Source organism: Parambassis ranga, chromosome 21 (assembly GCF_900634625.1).
Source record: "Parambassis ranga chromosome 21, fParRan2.1, whole genome shotgun sequence".
Classification (NCBI taxonomy): Eukaryota; Metazoa; Chordata; class Actinopteri; family Ambassidae; genus Parambassis; species Parambassis ranga.
Window position 1 is genome coordinate 4,432,973 of NC_041041.1, and position 19,705 is coordinate 4,452,677.

The window sequence follows — 19,705 nt, forward strand, 5'->3', positions numbered from 1 at the left end:
ATATGTTGTCACTTGAATACGTTTGGTTAGAGTTTTGTGTATGCTGCAAAGCAGGTGCAGCTATGTGGAGCTGCTCAGGTTGTGGCGGAGGGAAACCATTGTGAGTTTACATGCCATTAGAATGATTTTGTGAATATTTAAGGGGGAAAAACTACACTGTATCACCTAAAGAAGCTGCAGATTTAACTGCAGTCCTGCCTGAGAGCTCCCAAATGTTCCCTGATTAGGTCAAACTCATCACCAGGATTGTTTTTTTTACTCTGAATTTGAAATGTCACTTACTTGCATTAAGCTTCTTTATGTAACAGTTCTCAGAAGACAGGTTTTGGGTGTGGTAATGCTTTATAAAAGTAAAAAAAAAACAAAAAAAAAGCATTGCATAACTGATTTTTAAACCTCTTTGCACTGTACCGAGCCATAATCCTGTGTATTGCTGACAGTAATATGCAGTTATAGATTGTTATAGATTATATATTCTTATGCTCTTTTGTCTTTCAGGAAAGGAAAGTTCCTTTACCACTATGAGAACTACGGAGCCACAGCCAAGGACATCGCAGACTGGTTGAAGAAGTAAGTAAAAAGATTTTGAAGAAGTGGAGTCTTAAAGCTGTTTTAAATAAATATAGAACATGAACACTGTTTCCATCAACGCTGGTTCTGCTTCTTTAGCTGCTTCTGTTCACAGTTGTGCTCTCTGTGCAAACCAGCCACGAGTAACACCACAGTAACTGAGTGTGAGTCATCAACAGGAAAAGGATACACAATGCACAGTAGAAAGAAAATGGCAGGTGTTTGCGAGATGCTTGATTGTGTCCAGAAAGCGGACGTGTGATAAGTGATAATGTTGCATCCTCCATCCTCTCTTCCTCACTGTGACACACACACTGATTAGCTCTGCTCACCCTTCAGGTCAAACTTGCTACTTTTTGGTTCCAGCTGGAGACAAACTTTTTGGGTTTTGTTCCAAATAGTTTAAAGTTAAGTTCTCAGAGGGGGACCAATCCCTTGTTGCAGGGCAAGAGGTCAAACTAAAGGTGCAGCACCTAATTCTGCCTTCTGCCTCCAATAAGAGATAAACTGATTGCAGCTCACCCTTCTCCTCGCCCGTGGTCTTCATCACACCTTTTTCTTGCCTCTCCTCACCCTCACTCACCTTGCCCTGGTGTCATCAATCTACACCTGCTCTGTTCTTGTCTCATTTTTCTTTCTCACCTCGGCTCACACTCTCTGCATGGAACCACCCCCCCTCCCTGTCCGCCTCTCTCTCTCTCTCGGTCTCTGCCAGGAAAGCCACATCTGTCCACAGGGCTGCAGCCAGAGGGCACAGGGCTTTCACAGCTATCGCAGGAAACGGAGCGAGACAGGCAGAGGATGTATTCCAGCTACAGTCCTTAGCCCAGCCCAGAGGCATTACTGCTCCCTCCACAGTCCTAAGCTTTTACTGCTCTGCCTGTTTAGGGGACAAGCAGTATCTTTAAAAGCGCCTGCCAGGCTAGAGTGGTCACAATCTTTGCATTTGAATGACAATAATTACACTTCTTTTTCTGCTTCAATGCACATTTCTTTTATTTTTCTCCCTATTTTTCATGAATTTTACATCACTTAGAGGTTGATCATTAAATTATTGTCCATAGGCACATGAATATAAATCTATATGAGTGAAAGAATGAAGACTGGCCTCCTGCAAGCCGCATCACATTTGCAGCTTGTCCTGTCAGAAGCATCTGGAGATAGGAAAAGCTGAAAAGAGTTTTTGAAGTAAACAGTGCAAAAAGGTCTTATATCTAGAAGAGTCTATTGTTGCACTGTTTCTACCTCTTCCCCTATTTATCAGCCCCCAAATTCGCCTCCTAAGTTTTGATGAAGTTTCTCCTGCAGTTCAGCTGTGTCAGTTTTTTCACTCCCACCTCAGTTTCACTTGTTCCACCCTTTTCACCGTCTAAATCACAACCACTGGCTGCTCGCACTGCCAGGAAATACTACACCTACAGCACAAAGTATGGCTGCACTATAACTGTGCCGTACTCCACCTATTGAAGAGTTTAAGAGTGGAGTTGCTTTTGTACACTGCACATCATAACATCTCTTGACACCTACTCGATCCTGATCCTGAACTTGCCACTCAAGACTGTAGTGTCAAAGCAGTAATTAGACATAGAAGAAGGTATCCTTGGTGATTGTATCAGAGCAACCAATAATAAGTGTAGCCTCCATCCCTGAAAAACACTCATCATGACCTTTATATTGTATAAATCACGTGTGTGTGTGTGTGTAGTAGAAGAATGACACTCTGGATACAAGATAACAATTCTGAGGACAAGTGTGAAAGCTATGCAGCCTCATGAGCCTCCAGTGTGAGTGTGTGATGATGAGAACAGACTGTAGAACTTTTGAGTGTGTTTTTAAAGTGACCTAATAAGCAGGGAGTGTGCGCTTGTTTACATCTCTGTCCACTCTTTCTTGGCGCTGCAGCGCTGCACTCCGTCATCAAGGTGGGGCTGCTTCGGTCCAGATGCGTGTGTGTGTGTGTGACATATTGGATGTTGTTGGGTGGAGTATGGAGTCACAGCTGTGTCTGATTTTTTTATTTTTTCCTTCTTCTTCCATACAGATTGCACACCAGCTGCAGTGTGTCTGATTTTTTAAAACTTGTCTCACCTCTGTTGCCCTTGCTGTCTTTCCTTCCTGTTTCAGCCCTCAGCCCCCACAGCCAAAGACCCCCGAGGTGCCGTGGACGGAGACAGACTCCCCGGTCTTCCACCTGACCGATGAGTCCTTTGACAGCTTCCTGGAGGAACATCCTGCAGCCCTGGTCATGTTCTATGCCCCTTGTGAGTAAGAAAACACGTTGAAGGACCTGTATTAATCAAACTGAAAATTTGGGATTCAAGTATGGGATTTCTCAGATTTCTGCTGGATATTACTTTCTTAGCCAAACACAGACAGAAATAATAATAATGGACATCTGTCCTTTCAGCTGTGGTAGTCTCCCCTGTATTGGAAGGTATACACGTGTTGCAGCCAGCAATAACCAAACAGTTCACACGGAAATTCATGACAACAGAATGATTCTGTTGGTTGCACGAGTCACATGACATTGATGCTTCCCCAAAGGGCACACAACATATTCAGACATGCAGGATAGCAGCTATACTGCTAAAGCAGAGAGGTGGAATCCTTTTAGGGGTCCTGGTCGGGTCAGTTGATGCCGTTTAAGAGTCAAAAACATGTGACTGCATATGCAGTAATTGGTTCAGAGTGAACAAAACATGTCATGAGCTGTAACACTTTGGCTCACTGATGAGCACAGAGGAGTGATACTGTATCACACGCACATTTTTAGGCAGTGAACAAAAGGTTGAGCATTTCCCTCTTTGCACCCTTCTGCAGACTGTAGCACAGAGTTTTAGTTAAAAAAGTATGCAGCAGCGTGTGTCGGAGGAGCTTCTCGTTCATTCCTGTCATGGAAAACATTCGCTCGCAGATTCTCTTGGGGCATTTAGTCACACAAATACCATCACTGTGCTGCTGTCATGCTCAGTATTAACAGTCAGCTGGAGAAAGTAACTTAGAATGAAAAACAAACCCAACGATGAGCTGACTGCAGAGAGTTCAGTGTTTTGTATCACGCCATCTCAGACACACACACACACACAGGCCACACAAAGAATGCCGTATTGTCACCATATGGATCACATAAGGCTGCTTGTCACTTTTATTCATGCACCATACTGCTGTTGTTACGCAGTTCTTTGTAAACATGCCAGGTTCTGTCAGCGGGTTGGATTTTATTTTTCCAGTTCCAGATTTCTTTGCTTTGGTCAGACCCTCCAGCGTGTGAGGGAGCGGGCCAGAGGAGATTTTACATGTTGATAAATGACATATCTGTAATATCAGGAACATTTTGGACCGTTTATTTAACTCTCACTACATACTCTTCCCGTCCTTTCTCCTCTAACTGCTTCCCTCCCTCCTCTGTGCCCATAACAGTCTCACTGCAGTTAAAAAAATAAATAAATAAAAATAGGATAATTTCTCCACGTTTTTACCATAATGATGATTCATTATTTTCAACATTTCATCACATACTTGCTGCAGAGCTTCTTTTCTCCAGCTTGCTGGAAGCAGTGCACTCAGCCCAGAGGACACATACACACCAGCTGTGAAGCGACTAAAACAGACCTGGTACATCCACTGTCTCTTTATTTACTGCTAAAACTCAAAAATAATTTGCAGTATACATTTATTTTGTACCTAAAATCTGGCAAGAAAATGTTACAGCATGCATTTATTTTGTTTAGAATCTGCAGGATAGATGTGTGTATTGGATGCCCCTATGCCCCTGTTGTGGACATGTCAGAATGTGAACTTAATGGAATGCCGTCAGTTTAAAGCTATAATAGCTACAACTTTTTCACATGATGATTAGCACATGTATTTTGTATATATTTATGTATACAGGCAGTTTAAATCTTCTGTTTGTGTCATGTCAGAGTGTTTGATGGAGAAAAATATGCTTTTAAATGCTTGAAATGTAATAGTTACTTTGGTTTATGTGATTTCTGTTACTGCCAGCAGGGGGAGACAGAAGTTCTGCAGCATAGCTTTAACTTTGGTCGTAGTGTTATCCATGCTGAAAGGGGTTTTTTTATATTGCCATTAGCAGACAGAAAAATTCCAGAGATTATTGCATCATCCGTATTTAGAGAGGAAAACCATACTGACTTATTTTCATACATCATGAGTGCTCAGAGAAAAAAAAAGCTCGAGTGAACGTCTGAACCCTTACCCTCCTCCCTCCTCCCTCCCTCCCTCTTCTGATGCGGTGTCACAGCTTCACAGATGCTTGTGCTGCACTTGACTCACCCCGCGGACAGCAGCCAGTCACCCAGACACTGACATCAAGGGCAGTCAGCTGAAACAAGCTGCGCTCTGATACTTCCAGCTGACATGCACACAGACAAATATCTGTATACCAGTGACACATTTCGCACCATGACAAAACATTTATTGCGCACAATTACACAACATCTCTCTCTCTCTCTCTCTCTCTCTCTCTGATGCACACACGGATGCCAAGCTTTGCTGCTTCAGTGCAGTTTCTTAATGGCCCTGCTGTCAGAGTGAGATTAATGGTCTCCCAACCACCATCATCAGCTTGCATTTCTGTCCACCTCTCAGCTCGGCCATTCTCACCATCCTCTGAGCAGCACACAGCGGGGGTTGTTTGCGTGCAGCTCCTTACAGTGACAGAGCCTCCGTCTGAACACATTGTTTCCCAGAGCCAGCCTGATTATGTCCCAAAGCACACGTTCTCCTCTCTGAAGGAGAGGGAGAATGGAACAACATAGAGACTAGAGCGGCTTTAAATGTTGAGGTCTGCATGTGCATCAGGGCAACATTAGGCATGGTAAATCTCTCCTCTCGGGCCACTTAGTGGACACAGAGACCTTAAAACACCCTAACGAATAACATTCTCACCTTTTCACTTTGGTGTGCATTTTATTACAGCCGTGTTTTTGTACCCTGTTTGTTCGCTCTCTGAGCTCTTCTCCCCCATGCTCAGCCTGAATCAGCAATATTTCAGTGTTTTCCTGTAAGCCCTCCCCGACACACACTGACCGTGCCCCTCATGCACCACTTATTTGGAATGCCTGAGCAGGGCTGACGCATAGCCCAGGACGGACATTTGGTTTTCTCTCTTACTCATCACTTTGAAGGGTCGGACAAAGTCCCTTTAGTCACTCACCGTTTCTTCGCTAAGCCACAACACAATCTGCATGATCACACACTACGGTGACTCAGTTGAAAGAGAAGCTCAGCTTTCCCACAAGGCATATATCACACTTGATTTATAGCCTGTGCCAGCGCTGCATTGTATATTGAAGAAAGGAGTTCCTGAACTGTTATGACAAGGGCAATTTAGTAGGGCTGGAAAAGTACCAAGTTTGTTTCATGCGTTTGTGCACAACAGTGCCGTGAGCACACACACACACACACACACAAACATTACTCATCCTTGATCAAACTGCATATTCATTACATCTTAAGACAAAACATCTTGTACATCATGCAAGGCAGATGTTGGCTTATATATTTGAAAGTCGTTTTTTGCAACCAAAAATAACATGTTTGCCGGTTGCTCACTGCGCGTACAGTATTAAACACACCTCCCGGTGTTTTTTAATGATACACGGATGTCGAGCAAATTTGTTGAAAAACAATTGTGCGCACACACAGAGCACAAACTGTGTCCTGCTTCTTAATTATAGAGGCTTGTGGAACAGGGATTTTGTGTACCAGACTTCATTAAGTTTGGAGTTTATATAAATTTGATTAAAGCTAGGGTTGGTACATGTATTCAGTTTGTTATATTCCTTAAAAATTTCTTTACATCCCAACAACAAAAAATAACAAACAAGCTCTGGAAAAAAGACTTTATCCAGTAAAAATGGCCACTAATCACTGCTGAGTGGCCCAAACACATTGCTTCTCCTAAGGTATCTGTATTATTGTGATATATATTAATACAACAAATAAGATATTTATTAAGTAACACTATTCTCTTAAGACTGGTAAATCTTTATTGGTGCAAAGTTGAGACATCTTTACAGATGATGCAGATCGTATCTTGTTGCACCAGGAGTTTCTATTCACCACCATCTGCCTCTTCTGCCAAAGCAACACAGCCAGTTAAGTCAGGATGTGACGATGTAGTGCATTTGTTTGTTTGGCTGTTTGGATGTCAGCAGTGGGGCGGTATTTTGATCTATTGCTTTCTTTTCACTCAGCTGAGTGCTTCAGATTGAAATACATAAATGTTTTCTTCCCTGGATGCAGCCTTTTGTTGCTGCTTACATTTCACTTACACATTATCATGGCTTGGTCTTATACCCAAGTCAAAAAGGGATTTTGTTTATGTCTAGAAGCTGGAGGCAGTTGTGGCCAGACGCTTTTGGATGTCTGTCTGTCTTGTACTTCTTTTAATTTTGCACAGATGTCCACTTGGACTCTGGGGGCTGGCCTCAAAAGTGTCTCAGTCTCCTGATGTCTTGTTTAAAATGTTTTAAAAATGTCTTAAAATGTCAAATTATTACGAGCATGACGACTTTGTGCTTCCTGCTCCCATGACTGCTCACACATACCTCAGTTCTACTTGTAGTTCCTAACCTGTATTTGGATTAATCAGGAGTTTCAGTAGACTCTGACCCTACCAACATGGTAACGGTTGAAGCATTGTATCAAAACATCTCATCAAGAAGCTATGGGTGACACCAAAGATGGTTCATCTATAGATACATGATGCATGCTTTATGTCGTGAATTGGAACAGACATAAAGGTAACACTGAAATGTCTTTCTGCCATAAGTCTGTATGTGAGTTGTAAACACATTAATATTGGTGTCATGGTATACACATATGGGTTTTATGACATGAGTGGTATTGATTGAAGCCACTTTGTTAGCCTGTTCTACATCTGTCCCTTTGTCTTTTTCTTGCTTCCTTTCACGCCAATATTCATCATATCACTCCCACTTCACCGAGTCTGACACCAACATACCGCCATGCCTGACGTGCAGTCTGTAATCAGACATGACTTAAGTCTCCTTGTAAACATGAGAGACTCTTGTTGTCTCATTTACAGTTTCACCCTCAGCATGCCAGCAGTAAACCTTCCGACAAACCGGGGTGAAGCAGCAAGACACCAGAGAATTACAGCTGTTGACGCATTGATTCAACATGACAGCTCAGAGGGCGTAATGCTGTGCAAAGATTGCACCATTAAATCTCCCGCCGTGGGTTTTATAGAAGTCGTTACTTCAGGAATATGATGATTTCTTAGTGTACAGTAAACCTGCTGCGTGATCGAGAAGTGTCTTCCTCACAGGCTGTTTATATTTTGTCTATTTGCTTCAAAGATTTTTCATTTTAATGTTTGATTTGTTGTTTTTTTTTTTTTTTAGGGTGTGGCCACTGCAAGAAAATGAAGCCAGAGTACGATGAAGCTGCTGAAATCCTAAACAACGCTGCCGACGTAAGTGCCACTACCTCCACCTGTGTGCAGCGTGCACGTCTACAGTGTGAATTTAATCTCATCCGATAATGAAGACAATTACACGGGAGTAGCGGTGCCTCATTAACAGATCAGAATAATCCCTCCTCTTGGCCTGAAGGCTGTTGGCCCGTCTGGAGCTGACAGGCTGGTCAGGCTGTCCAGCTCTCGATGTGTTTCTGATTAGTCGGGTGTGTTCCTCACCTCTCCTCTCCTCTTCTCTCCTCTCCTCTCCGTTCCATCCTCTGTGGTAATCTAACACTCCCCAGCCAGGGGCAGGGTCTATAAAACTGAAGCCTGGTGACTAGCAATTATCTCATCCATGAGCGTCCCCCCGGCCCAGTGCTTGGACCTTGTCCTTGTGGCTTTCTGCCCGGCGCTGGAGGTCAATGGAAGAGGGCCTGCTGATTATCTAATATGGATGGACGGGAGCCACTCTCACCCTGAGCTCTGAGGACTCAGAATATAATTTATTTTCTTATACCTTGCTTCTCTAGTGTTACCAATACAGTGCTTATATATATATACACACACACACACCATTGATGTGTAACAGGTGTAATTGCAGAGGTACTTTTTTATGTCTCCACAGAGTCCAGGTGTGTTGGCAGCAGTGGATACCACAGTGCACAAAGCCGTGGGGGATCGTTTTAAGATCTCTGGTTTCCCAACGGTTAAGTATTTCGAGAAGGGCGAGGAGAAGTACACACTGCCACAGCTCCGCAGCAAAGACAAGATCATCGAGTTCATGCACAAGTGAGTCACACAAATCACGTCTGTTAAACAAAAAAAAAAGAGTTTAGACAGACTGTAGTCCTGACATTTTAGCTGCTAATTCTGCTGAAACATTGTTTTTAATACTTCCTCCTACAGTAAATTAAGCTTAAGGGTCACTGTGAAAGCAATAGACCTGCAGTGACATCAGCCCAGCTGTGGCAATTACACTCTCCATAAAGGCTCAGTCTGCGATCAGAGGTCAAGAGGCATAATTTTACATTGCTCTGTCTCTGATGAGAGTTACCATATATTACCAGTGGTTGCCCTGAGCTAGAAATTCTTTGACTATGTGACTGTTACTCCACAAAGAAATGTTCTTTCCTCCCTTCAGTCCTCAGGCACCTCCACCTCCAGAACAGTCCTGGGAGGAGAAGCCCTCCAGCGTCAGCCATCTTGGATCAGAAGATTTCCGCGAGGCTCTGAAGAAGAAAAAACACGCTCTGGTCATGTTCTATGCTCCCTGTAAGCGCTGGCAATAATAATTCACGTCTTTACACAAAATGTACACAGATATCTGGAATGGCTCCAGAAAGGCTTGTGTGTTATTGGCAGTTTTCAGGATTTCATATGCTTGGCTGTTTGGATCAAAATATTAAGTTTGTGCAAAGTTGTTGCAACAAAGTGTGATCACAGCTCTGCTCTGTTGGACTGTGTGTGATCATATCCTGGGTTTAAACCAGCGCACATACGTAACTCAGAGCTTCTTGCCAAGCTGCTCATTGCACAGTATATAAACCCCACCTAAGCCACAGGGAGACTGAGGAATGATTCAGATCACTGAGAATAGATTTCAACGAGTTAAAAAAAGAAAAGAAGTCAGAGTTCCACCCTATATTGCATAAGCAGCATTATACAGTCAATAATACCTGAGGAATATTGATCAAAAATGAGCTGTCTTTGTGTGTTAATTGGCCACATAATGTGTTTGTGTGTGTGTTTGGCTTCCTCCAAAACACCTCAAACACAGGCAGCTGCTTTTTTATAATAAGAAAGGAAACAGCTGTAAAGAGGATAGAGTGTGCCCAACTCATTTAATTTTCAATACAAGCGTGGACACACACACACACACACACACACACACACCTCTATCCCTGGTTTTTTTTTTTTTGCCCTTTGTTTCTGATGAGGGCTTCAAAGCCAGGCAGCGGGGCACTGCGGTCAGTCTGCTTCCTCTGTCGGGGTCCTTTGGTGCTTCCTTCTACAAAGAGACAGTCCAGATGTACAATCAGACGGCATCAAGCTGCTCGCTCCTCTCAACTCGCCCACCTACTCCATCTGCACCTTGCTCACTGGTGTCTTATTAGCGGGGTATCTCTTGCTAATAGAGCGTTTGATGGGATGCAGCTGCTTTCTAAAGTCATCAAGGATGCAGATGCTTCAGACAGAAGAATCAATTCTTTTAACACAAGCTCAGGTTATTAGCTTTTACTCTCATGTCTGCGTAATTGGATCCACAGTAAAAATTAAATGCTGCAGAGCAAAGTTAATTGTTCCTTTATCTACGTACAGGGCCAGCCTGTACACATATATCAAATACTTATATTGATCTGTCTGCTTTTCTCTTGTTTAGGGTGATAATTAAGATTAATAATTAATTATTTACTGTAAAGAAAAAAATACAACATGTGGTATATGAAGGCTGAAATGCTCCCATACCTCCCATCTTATTGTTATCATTTGCATAACTGCAGCAGCAGTAGGCATGCTCTTCGAGGTCAACTTGCTCTCCTCAAGAGAGAGAAAACAAAACATGTCACACTGCTGGAACAGGAAATTGCTGCAGAATTGACATGTGATTGTACTTCAGGCAAAGTTGTGTGATGCTTGTGGACACGTGCACTTGTCTGAACCTTTATTTAACCAGATAAATCCCATTGAGATCAGGATCTCTTTCACAAGGGTGACCTGGCCAACAGGTCAGCAGCACATGTCTAAAAGAACAGTTAGTAACAACAGAACAATAGTGTTGCTTAAAACACGCAAGTAAAAACAGTGTTTTCAACAAGAAAGTTCAAGAACTCAGCAAGACACAGAGTTTAACATTTAAAACACAGTCACTGTTCAATGGTGGTTCGCTGTCTGTCCCTGAGAATAGAACGGAAGGCTCCAAGTGGGATAACTTCAGAGAGTTTGTAAATTGTTCCATGCTGCGGGAGGAGCAAAGCTGAAAGCTCTTTTACCAAATTCAGTCCTTACCCGTAGAACAGATAAAACAAGTGTATTGCAAGAATGCAAGGCATAGCAGCTTCTAGTTTTCTGCAATAGAGTAAGGGGGGACTCAAAGGCCTTAAAGAGTTTTATAAATTAGGGTCAGGACGGCATGTTTGATTTCATATACAGTTCACAGTGATGAGTGAGACGACTGCAGCCAGTGAAGAATCTCAGTGCCGAATGAAAAACAGTGTCCAAGGACTGGAGACATTTGAATAGAGCACATCCCCATAATCCAGGATGGGCAAGAATGTTGGTGTCATTATTTTCCTTCTGACCCTGAGAGAGAAGCAGCTTTTGTTTCTAAAAAAGAACCCAAGCTTCACCCGGAGTTTAGTGACCAGATTCTTTATATGTCCTTTAAAAGAGAGCTCCTGATCTAAGATAAAACCCAAATACTTGTCATTTAAAACCTGCTCTATAGGTTTTCTGTTCGTAATATAATATTTCAAATGTTTTTTGGTAGCATCTTTCCATGAGAGAAAACCATAAGCTTGGTTTTATCTATATTTAAAACCAATTTAAGACCATATAAACGAGACTGGATAACGTTAAAAGCATCTCTTAAAAAAAGCCTGAGAGAGTGAGCTTGAACAGTAATAAATAATGGTATCATCTGCATAGAAATGATACATTGCATTTGATAGTTTGTCACAAAGGTTGTTTATATAGATTGAAAATAAAATGGGTCCCAGCACTTGTAAAGTGAGACTCCCAGTCTCTGCATTTAAAACATGCACTTGTGTGTTTTCTCTATATCCTTAAATTAATATTCTGTTTTCTTTTATCCACAAAATAATGGTATCCACAAGCTAACCTCCCTGCACTGGATGCCTTGTGACATTAAAGCAGTAATTATCCCCACACTTTAAAAAAAAAAGTTCTTCATTAATGCCTCTCAGTCTGGGGCTGATTAGAAAGTGTTTTAACCCTTCGTCCGTCACCCAATGCCAGGCTGCTTTCGTCTTCTGAGGAAACCTTTTTGTCATCAGTGGAGGTGTTCTCGCCATTTTTCACCTTTCTCAACTCCAACAGGGACAACAACAGTGTGATTGTAATGATCAAAAGAAGAGCTGGGCACTCAACATTAGCAGCAGAAGAACAAAACAAATGAGGAGTGCCTGCAGAATGTCATCTCAGCAATCCTGCTGTGTGATTGTTGGTGTAGAGCAAAAACGAATTAGAATTAAAAATCTTCTCTTTCAGGTCTGCAGCCTCTGATAATATAAAGTGATCTTGTTTAATGAGACAGGGCCACATGTTTAAGTGAATCCTGTTGCTTTACATGTAGAGCATAAAGCGGTTTACAGTATGATGATAATCTGTGTATTCTCCTCTTCCAGGGTGTCCACACTGTAAAAACGCTGTCCCCCATTTCACCACAGCAGCAGAGCTCTTTAAAGAGGACCGCAAGGTTAGTGTTGATTTTTCACACACTCACTCCTCCCACAGTCTTTCTGATATTTGTCACTTTCAGCTTTTTTTCAGCAGTTTGAGCACTTGAGGCGGTGGTGGTGGTGGTTGGGGGGGGGGGTGGCTTTGAGGTTATTGCAGGTTCATACAGTCACAACCGGACACACTCACCCTCTTCCTCCATCATCTCATTCCTTTTCCCTCTGGCACTCGTGTCCTGACACCCTCCTCCTCCTCCTCCATCTCTTCCCAGTTAATACCCTCTGACTGCAGGGATGATTTCCAACCCTCCTTAAAAGTGTGACTCACTCTCTCTTTCTCTTTCTCACACACACACACACAAATGGCAGTACTCGTAGCAACAATTTATCAAGTGAGAAAAATGAAATAAAATGGCTTCCTTTTGAATATTCTCACCCAGACGTTTAGTTCTTATTGTACCGATGGTGCTCTGAGACGAAGCTGCTCTCTCATTTGTTTGGAATTTCTTTTAAATCACTGTCAGATGGTGTTAAAATGGGATCAACAACTTAGTCATCCATTTTCTGAGGCAATCCTTTGTAACGTTTCTCGATGACGTTAAACGTCGACAGATGAAACTGGAAACGTTCTATTTTTCGTAGCGCATCGTCTGCAGCTTCAGGAGTTTGCATACGCCTTCATTCATCATAATGCACATTATGTAATGAAAATCATGCATATTCTACAAAATATACACATTATGTGCACTGATATACACTATGTGATCAAAGGTATTTGGACACCGTGTGCAACTATAGTTGTTTTTGTTGTAAAGGTGGGAAGTCTTTATGCTGCAGTCTATTGAATCAGGCTGCATCCTTTAATGCTTATCCTTCCTAAAATTGTTCCTGTTTGTAGACTAATACTTCCGAAGCTTTCCTTCACTTTGTAAGTGTTGCAACATAATATTATTATAAGTATTAGGAATGATATTTCCGGTCTGGTGCTGATGAACTTACCTCTCCTGAGCACGAGGCCACTTGAGGCCTGACCTCATCACCCTCCATCAGACTTTACAAATGTTTAATGGGCTGGAAAGGAAACCAGAAAAATGGTCCATATGGTGTGTGTCTTTGCAGGAGAGGGAACAAAACTTTCATAATATCTCCATAAGGGAGCAGTGACTCCCAAAATATTGACTTTGATAACACTTAGAAATGTTTTTAAGGCACTCAAGTATTGCTACACTGTTTAGCTTTGGTGTTTGGATCCGTCTCCTCCTGATTACTGAGCCTCGGGTCCCTCTTATCTGTGAGTCTTACTGCCCTCTATAACCCCTTCAGTCATCCCCCTGGTGGCCTGAGGAGGTTCTAAGTTTTGTTTGCACATGAGTAAATCTGCAAAGTGGTGCATCTGTTTACTTGGCAAACCTCTCTATTTATATAGCCAGCCCCCAGTGTATTGTACCAGGCCCGTGTTGATCACAGTCTATTAGCTGCCTTTGCCTCATTTACCAAAGACAAACACGGGTTTAGTGGCGACTTTGAAGATGCAAACAATTAAAACCACATTGTGCTGTATGACAGCGTGGGAGCTGTGTGCAGAGTTTGTTCTGAGGCTGTTTGTCTTTTCCCCAAATTCCAATCAATAGGAGCATTAAAGGTGCACTTTGGCTGGAACAGCTTGTCTGGATTTTGTTGCTCTTACAGTACCTCTTCTGAAGAGAAATGTACAAACCTGCCTTAACTGTAGAATTGTGGAAATCATGATCAATTTTTATTTTTTTTTTGCCCTATTTCTGTTCTAAATCAAAGCAATTTAAAACTGGGCATGCATCGACTTTGTGTCTTTTATTTTGTGAATGAGGCAGTTACAGAGAACACACTTAAATACCCCATTAAACTGAGGCTTTTACTTCGCTGGAATATTGTCACTTCTTGGAAAGCAATCAATATTTAAAGATTCCCTGCTGAGCTTTTGACCAGTGGAAGCGTCACAGCGGAAGCTGCTTTTTTTTTTTTTTTGTCTGTGCATGTGCGGGTTTTGTTTGTCCTGCACGCATCATGAGGTGCATGTACGCAAGCATGCTGACCCGGTACAGTGATGTCACACTATTTTGCAAGTCAGCAGGTGGTGGGAACATGCAGGAAAGGGACAAATGTGTTTTGTAGAATCTGTTTTTTAGGACAATAAAAGCCCATTAATGCTGGATTTAAAAAAAACACCCACTAACATTTGGATTTGGGAACCGGTGCGGGTACCTAATGGGATTAGCTCAGCAAAGATGTTATATAGATGACACATACATGGAAATAATCCTGTATTTTTTTTCCTTTTTGTAAATTTTTGCAGCATCTGAGCCACAATCACAAATTAAAAAATGCAGACATGCTCCTATTATTACAGTGTAGTAATCCTCCTATGTGAACACATGTAGGTCTTGAATGCATCAGTACAGTTTGATTAGCGTGCTCCTCTTCATCTTGTTGAAGTGGTGTACGTTGCTCCTCAATTTTTTTCCCCCCTCATCCAATCAATAACACGATTGATCCATCTTCCGTCACTTGGCGATGGATCAATAACGGAATTGGCTGCGGACTTTTAAAGAACAACAACTGTATGACTTCATTTTCACCTGTCAATTCACAGCGACTCTGATTGATCACACAGGGATGAGCGGTTGGAGGGAGCCTGCAGTTACAATACACGCTTGCTGCTGCTGCTTCTCTCTCTGCGTGTGTCTCATACTGTCCTAACTCAGCGGTGGCCGCATATAAAAAGAATTTCACACTGTAAACAGTATCCTTTGGTGAGCTGCCCAGGCACATGAAGAATAGGATGGTGTTCACGGTGCTGTCAGCTAAATTTCTGTTGACTATTTAGCATTTCTAAAGGTGAAACACCTCAGCTTGCAGCGAGTCTGAAATCCTGTTGTCGTGGCAGCACAATGAGGCCTAGTTTATCCATTTATAACAGGACACGGGTGACTCTATTTCTTCCCTGCCCTCCATTTTTGTTCACTTTTGTCCACACAGATGTAGCCACTAACAGCTAACAGCATTATGCAGATTCTCATCAGTTCATATTTGCATAAAACTACAGGCTACATGCATTTTATAATTAGGAAAAAAAACACATTTTTAGACCCTTGTCAGGCTACAATGCCCAGAAAAAGTGTCATTCCGCAACATATCTGTTATTTCCACTTGCAGCTCAAGCAGACAAAACGATGGGGAGCAATTATTTGACTGTGACAAGTTCAATGTGCAGCGCTCAGCACCCTGAGAGAGGGTGACATTTCAGCCGTCCGAGAGGACATGCTGAGTGAGCCATGTATCAGTGAGGCGGCATTTACGCCTCATTTGGATGGCTTGTCACTAATCGATGCAACAGCCATGCAACATAAATCTCCCTTGTTGTTTTTATGTAGGACTGATTGTTCTGAGGGATTCAGCTAAACGGTCCAGCTGAGGAAGAAAGCATCCGTCATTTTTGGTACCCGCTAAAAAGGACACTGGGGGTTTTTAGATTGGAAAACCAGAAAAGTGTCGTTATTAGAGGGTGAATTCAGTCAGAGAAATGTTCAGTTTACTGCAGCTCCTATTGAAAATGATACAGTCAGCCTCAGAATGATGCCGCCTGATGTTGTTGTGTTGCCTTTTCAGATTGTGTATGCTGCTGTGGACTGCACGAAGGGACAGAACCATGAGTTGTGTAAGCAGGAAGGGGTGGAGGGCTACCCGACATTCAACTACTACAACTATGGCAAGTTTGTGGAGAAATACAATGGAGATCGTGGGGTAAGTGGTGCCTGCTTGTCAGATTGAGGGAATCAACTCGTAGCTGGTATCAAAAAGCACAGTACAGTACACGTATGTCTGTCAAATTGGCCAGTTTGGCCATGAAAAATATAATTTTAGGATCCTGGTGAGTCTTATTTGTGTTGAATCATCACAGTGGGTCAGCATCCTGCAGCGTTTATGGGCTTGGAATTTTTTTTTATTTAAAAAAAAGTTTCAAAAATTTGATGTGAAATCTGGACAGTATCGACATCTAACTGTGTGGAGTCAGTTCAGTCAAAGAGTTCTAAGTGTTTCTGAATGTGCTGCAAATCATTGTAGAGTATGTACTGAGCACAGTTGGAGATGAGAGGCACGGTTTGGTGCGGGAGCAGCAGGTTATACAGTGCTGCTGTGTGTTTGTAGAATTAGTTTGAATCTGCAAAAGCTTTTTTTTTTGTAGAGCACAAATCAGCCAAATGCTTTTTGTCTTCTGATGTAGGTTACAGAAGTCTGGGAATTACATACTATCTTGCATCACATACAGTATTTAAAACATGGAGGTTTTTTATTCCTTCCTATGCCCTATGTTGAGCCAAAAACATTGACTTTATTGCTTTTAAAGTGGACACGTGCTTCATGAGTTTCTCCAAAATAACAGTTCCTTTTCAAGCAGCTTATTCAAGGCACCTAACTTCACTTCAAACAAAAAAAATCTATCAAAATTATCTGTAGGGGCTTTACAGAAACCCAGAGCCTGACTCCTGTGCTAGCAGGAGAGCTAGCAGTGGAGGACACACACTGGTGTGACATTATACTGCCTTTGTTTTTCTCTTGTGAACAAGCTAAAGAGGCAAAAAGTGGAGGTCTAAGCCTCTGTATGAGTGAATAGCTCTCGACTCAAATGGGACTGAATCTCAGTTATATTGTACATCAGAAGACGGTGGAGGCAATGGATTAATGTTAATGTCTATAAAAGAGTAATCAGCATATATCTGCAGAGCTTAATGCAGAAACACTAAATAGTGTTGTAATCTGACCATCTGCTGACTAACAGCCCAAACATGGGTCATTTTGGAGAGGGCTAAGCAGGCTGACCTTGAATTTGACAGGATTAATATTTGGATCCTGTGCTTCGCTTTCTCTCTGTTTTCAGTGCTGTCAGGCCAAGTTAAGATCATCTTTACTGACAGCACTCCAGATGAGAGAAGAGGCTTTTAAAGAGTGATCAATTGCTTCAAACAGTGATTCTTAACCGTCTCTTCCTTCACAGGAGGCGGGCTTCACAGGCTTCATGCGCAGCCTGAGAGGACGTGACCAGGAAAAGGTTGTCAAGAGGAAGGAGGAGCTCTGAGGACGGTGTGCACGGGGGGGTGGGGGGAGAGTTGGGGGCAATGCACTGTGACCCTTGAGCCTGGCAAAGGGCCCAATCAGCACTGACGTGGGAGACTTGATGACCTCAGCGAAAGGCTATTTTTTTATACCGTGGTGATCCCGTTTGTAATAATACCAACAGAGTACTTACAGTCAGACCAACCACTTGAGACTTCTTGTTTTTCATGGATATTCTAATGGGCAGAAAATACACAGACAATGCCCAATCACTGTGACTGAATATGTGAAGCTACACCCTGTATCTATGCAATATTGACCCCTGCTTATCCCTGTTGGGGGGGGGGGGGTCTGAGTGAATGACTGACAACTAGTGGTGGTGGTGGTGGTGGTGGCTGGTGTTTGGCATCATTAGTTAAAGGTGGAGGCTGCACTCTCCATCACTCCACACAGACCCTAAATCCAGTCCCATCAGCCCTGCTCTGTCTCTGGAGGAGGAGGAGACGGCTCAGTCCTTGACATTTCCCTGTCTGTTCCTTCATATGTCCAGAACCATCCAGACTTATTGCTTCACCTAAAACACCCTGTGTAACCCCGTGTACAGTCAAATGTGAAGTGCTACATTAGGTAATACGGTACGTAGCATTGTGAAACAAGTGAAATCATGGTTAAATGGTCAGTGTTCTGTATGGGTCTGCACTATCATGATTGGTATTGCTTTTAGAAAGGACTTTTCTCAAAACTGTGGCCTTAAGATATAAAATATATAAAAATATAGAATTGCAGAAATACAATGGGAGGAATGGGAGGAATTGGAGGCCTGGTGCCACCTCATGACAAGAAGTCAAAGAAGGCAAAAAGTATCATGTAATGCCAAATATTACCACACCCTCACTCTTCATACATTTCCAAATGTGTCATCCATACTGAAATTTTACCCTCTGCACCTCTTCTGTTTGTTCATTAAAGGGATGCTTCACCTCAAAAACAAATATTTTTCCTCTGGCCTGCAGTTGGAGATTGTTGTTTGTTGGAATTTCTGTGTACAAAGAGAAAGATTTTCTACCAAACTACACCTGGAAAATGCTTGTGACGGCAAGATTGGATGTCAAAGTTAATGGTTACATCGTTCATCCTCACGAGTGGATGCTTGGTGCCTACTGTGCAGTGATACGGTGGCTGGGTGAGGGTCAGGGTCATGAGTTCCTAAAGGGAGACACATTTCATATTTATATTTTCAGTTTCACTACACATTAAACTACCTGGGCAGGATTTGGGTTAAATATAGATTGTTTCACAACAATAAACTCATTTTTCAGCTACCGTGATGACCTGCATTATGTTAATACAACCACAGATGTGCACCAAATGTTGGTAGTTTTAATGGTCTAAAAACATAAACAACATTTTTTGTTGTGTTGCTGTTGAGCTTCGGGCACCTCAGGGCAAATGCCATCTAGTTCCATTATCATGGAGAGAGGACAGAAATCTCTGTGGCCGATATCTGCGGAAGTCTGCTGCTCACACACCAACGCCGTGTTTAAACAGCCCTGCAGGCCACAGAAAAGAATGTTAATATTTGATTTTGTTGTGAACTGTTCCTTTCATATTGGGACTTCATTAATTTTGAAACAAGGTTAGGGCTCATTTACAGAAGCATGGGAGATAAAAGAAGAATTATGGTGGCTAAATATTGCTGGAGTTGATGGATCATGGGTTCTACCCAGAATCCCACAGTCCCGTCCCCCCTCAGCAGTCACACCTCGCTGGGATCATTCAGATGTCTGGTTTACACTTTGGGCATTCAGGGTTTCTGTCACTTTCTGCTGAGCTAGCGCTGTGGACGTCTCTGCCTCTGTCCCTGTCCACCTGGCTTGGCCTGGAGTCGCTGGGGACAGTGCTCTCCCATGCATTCACATTATGTTTTAATGACTTCACAGTACATCCGAGGAGTAATCAAGTGACGTCTCCAGACCCTCTTCCATCAATTCATCATTACCTTTGTGATGATATTTTTCTTTTTAATTTTGTGTTTTCCAGTCCCACGCTTCGGCCTCTATAAATATTTAAAGTCTTATCTGTAGCAGCGCTTGTGTTTTATTATTCAAGACTTTGGTTTCTTTCATTATGAATAAGGTTCTCAGGGATAGAGAAACACAGTTAAAGGGAACTAGTTTCT

The 19,705-nt window shown here is 42.4% G+C and overlaps 1 protein-coding gene across 1 annotated transcript in view; it reads left to right on the plus strand.

The window, feature by feature from the left end:
* Positions 1–18,518, plus strand: part of pdia5 (protein disulfide isomerase family A, member 5) — a 42,805-nt gene extending 24,287 nt beyond the window's left edge. Inside the window, exons 10-17 of the mRNA XM_028394300.1 lie at positions 499–570; positions 2,695–2,831; positions 7,965–8,035; positions 8,646–8,809; positions 9,162–9,292; positions 12,385–12,455; positions 16,081–16,215; positions 17,468–18,518. Coding sequence (XP_028250101.1) covers positions 499–570; positions 2,695–2,831; positions 7,965–8,035; positions 8,646–8,809; positions 9,162–9,292; positions 12,385–12,455; positions 16,081–16,215; positions 17,468–17,548 — 862 coding nt within the window. The 3' untranslated portion in view covers positions 17,549–18,518. The remainder of the gene's footprint in view (positions 1–498; positions 571–2,694; positions 2,832–7,964; positions 8,036–8,645; positions 8,810–9,161; positions 9,293–12,384; positions 12,456–16,080; positions 16,216–17,467) is intronic.
* The last annotated feature ends 1,187 nt before the right edge of the window (positions 18,519–19,705 follow it).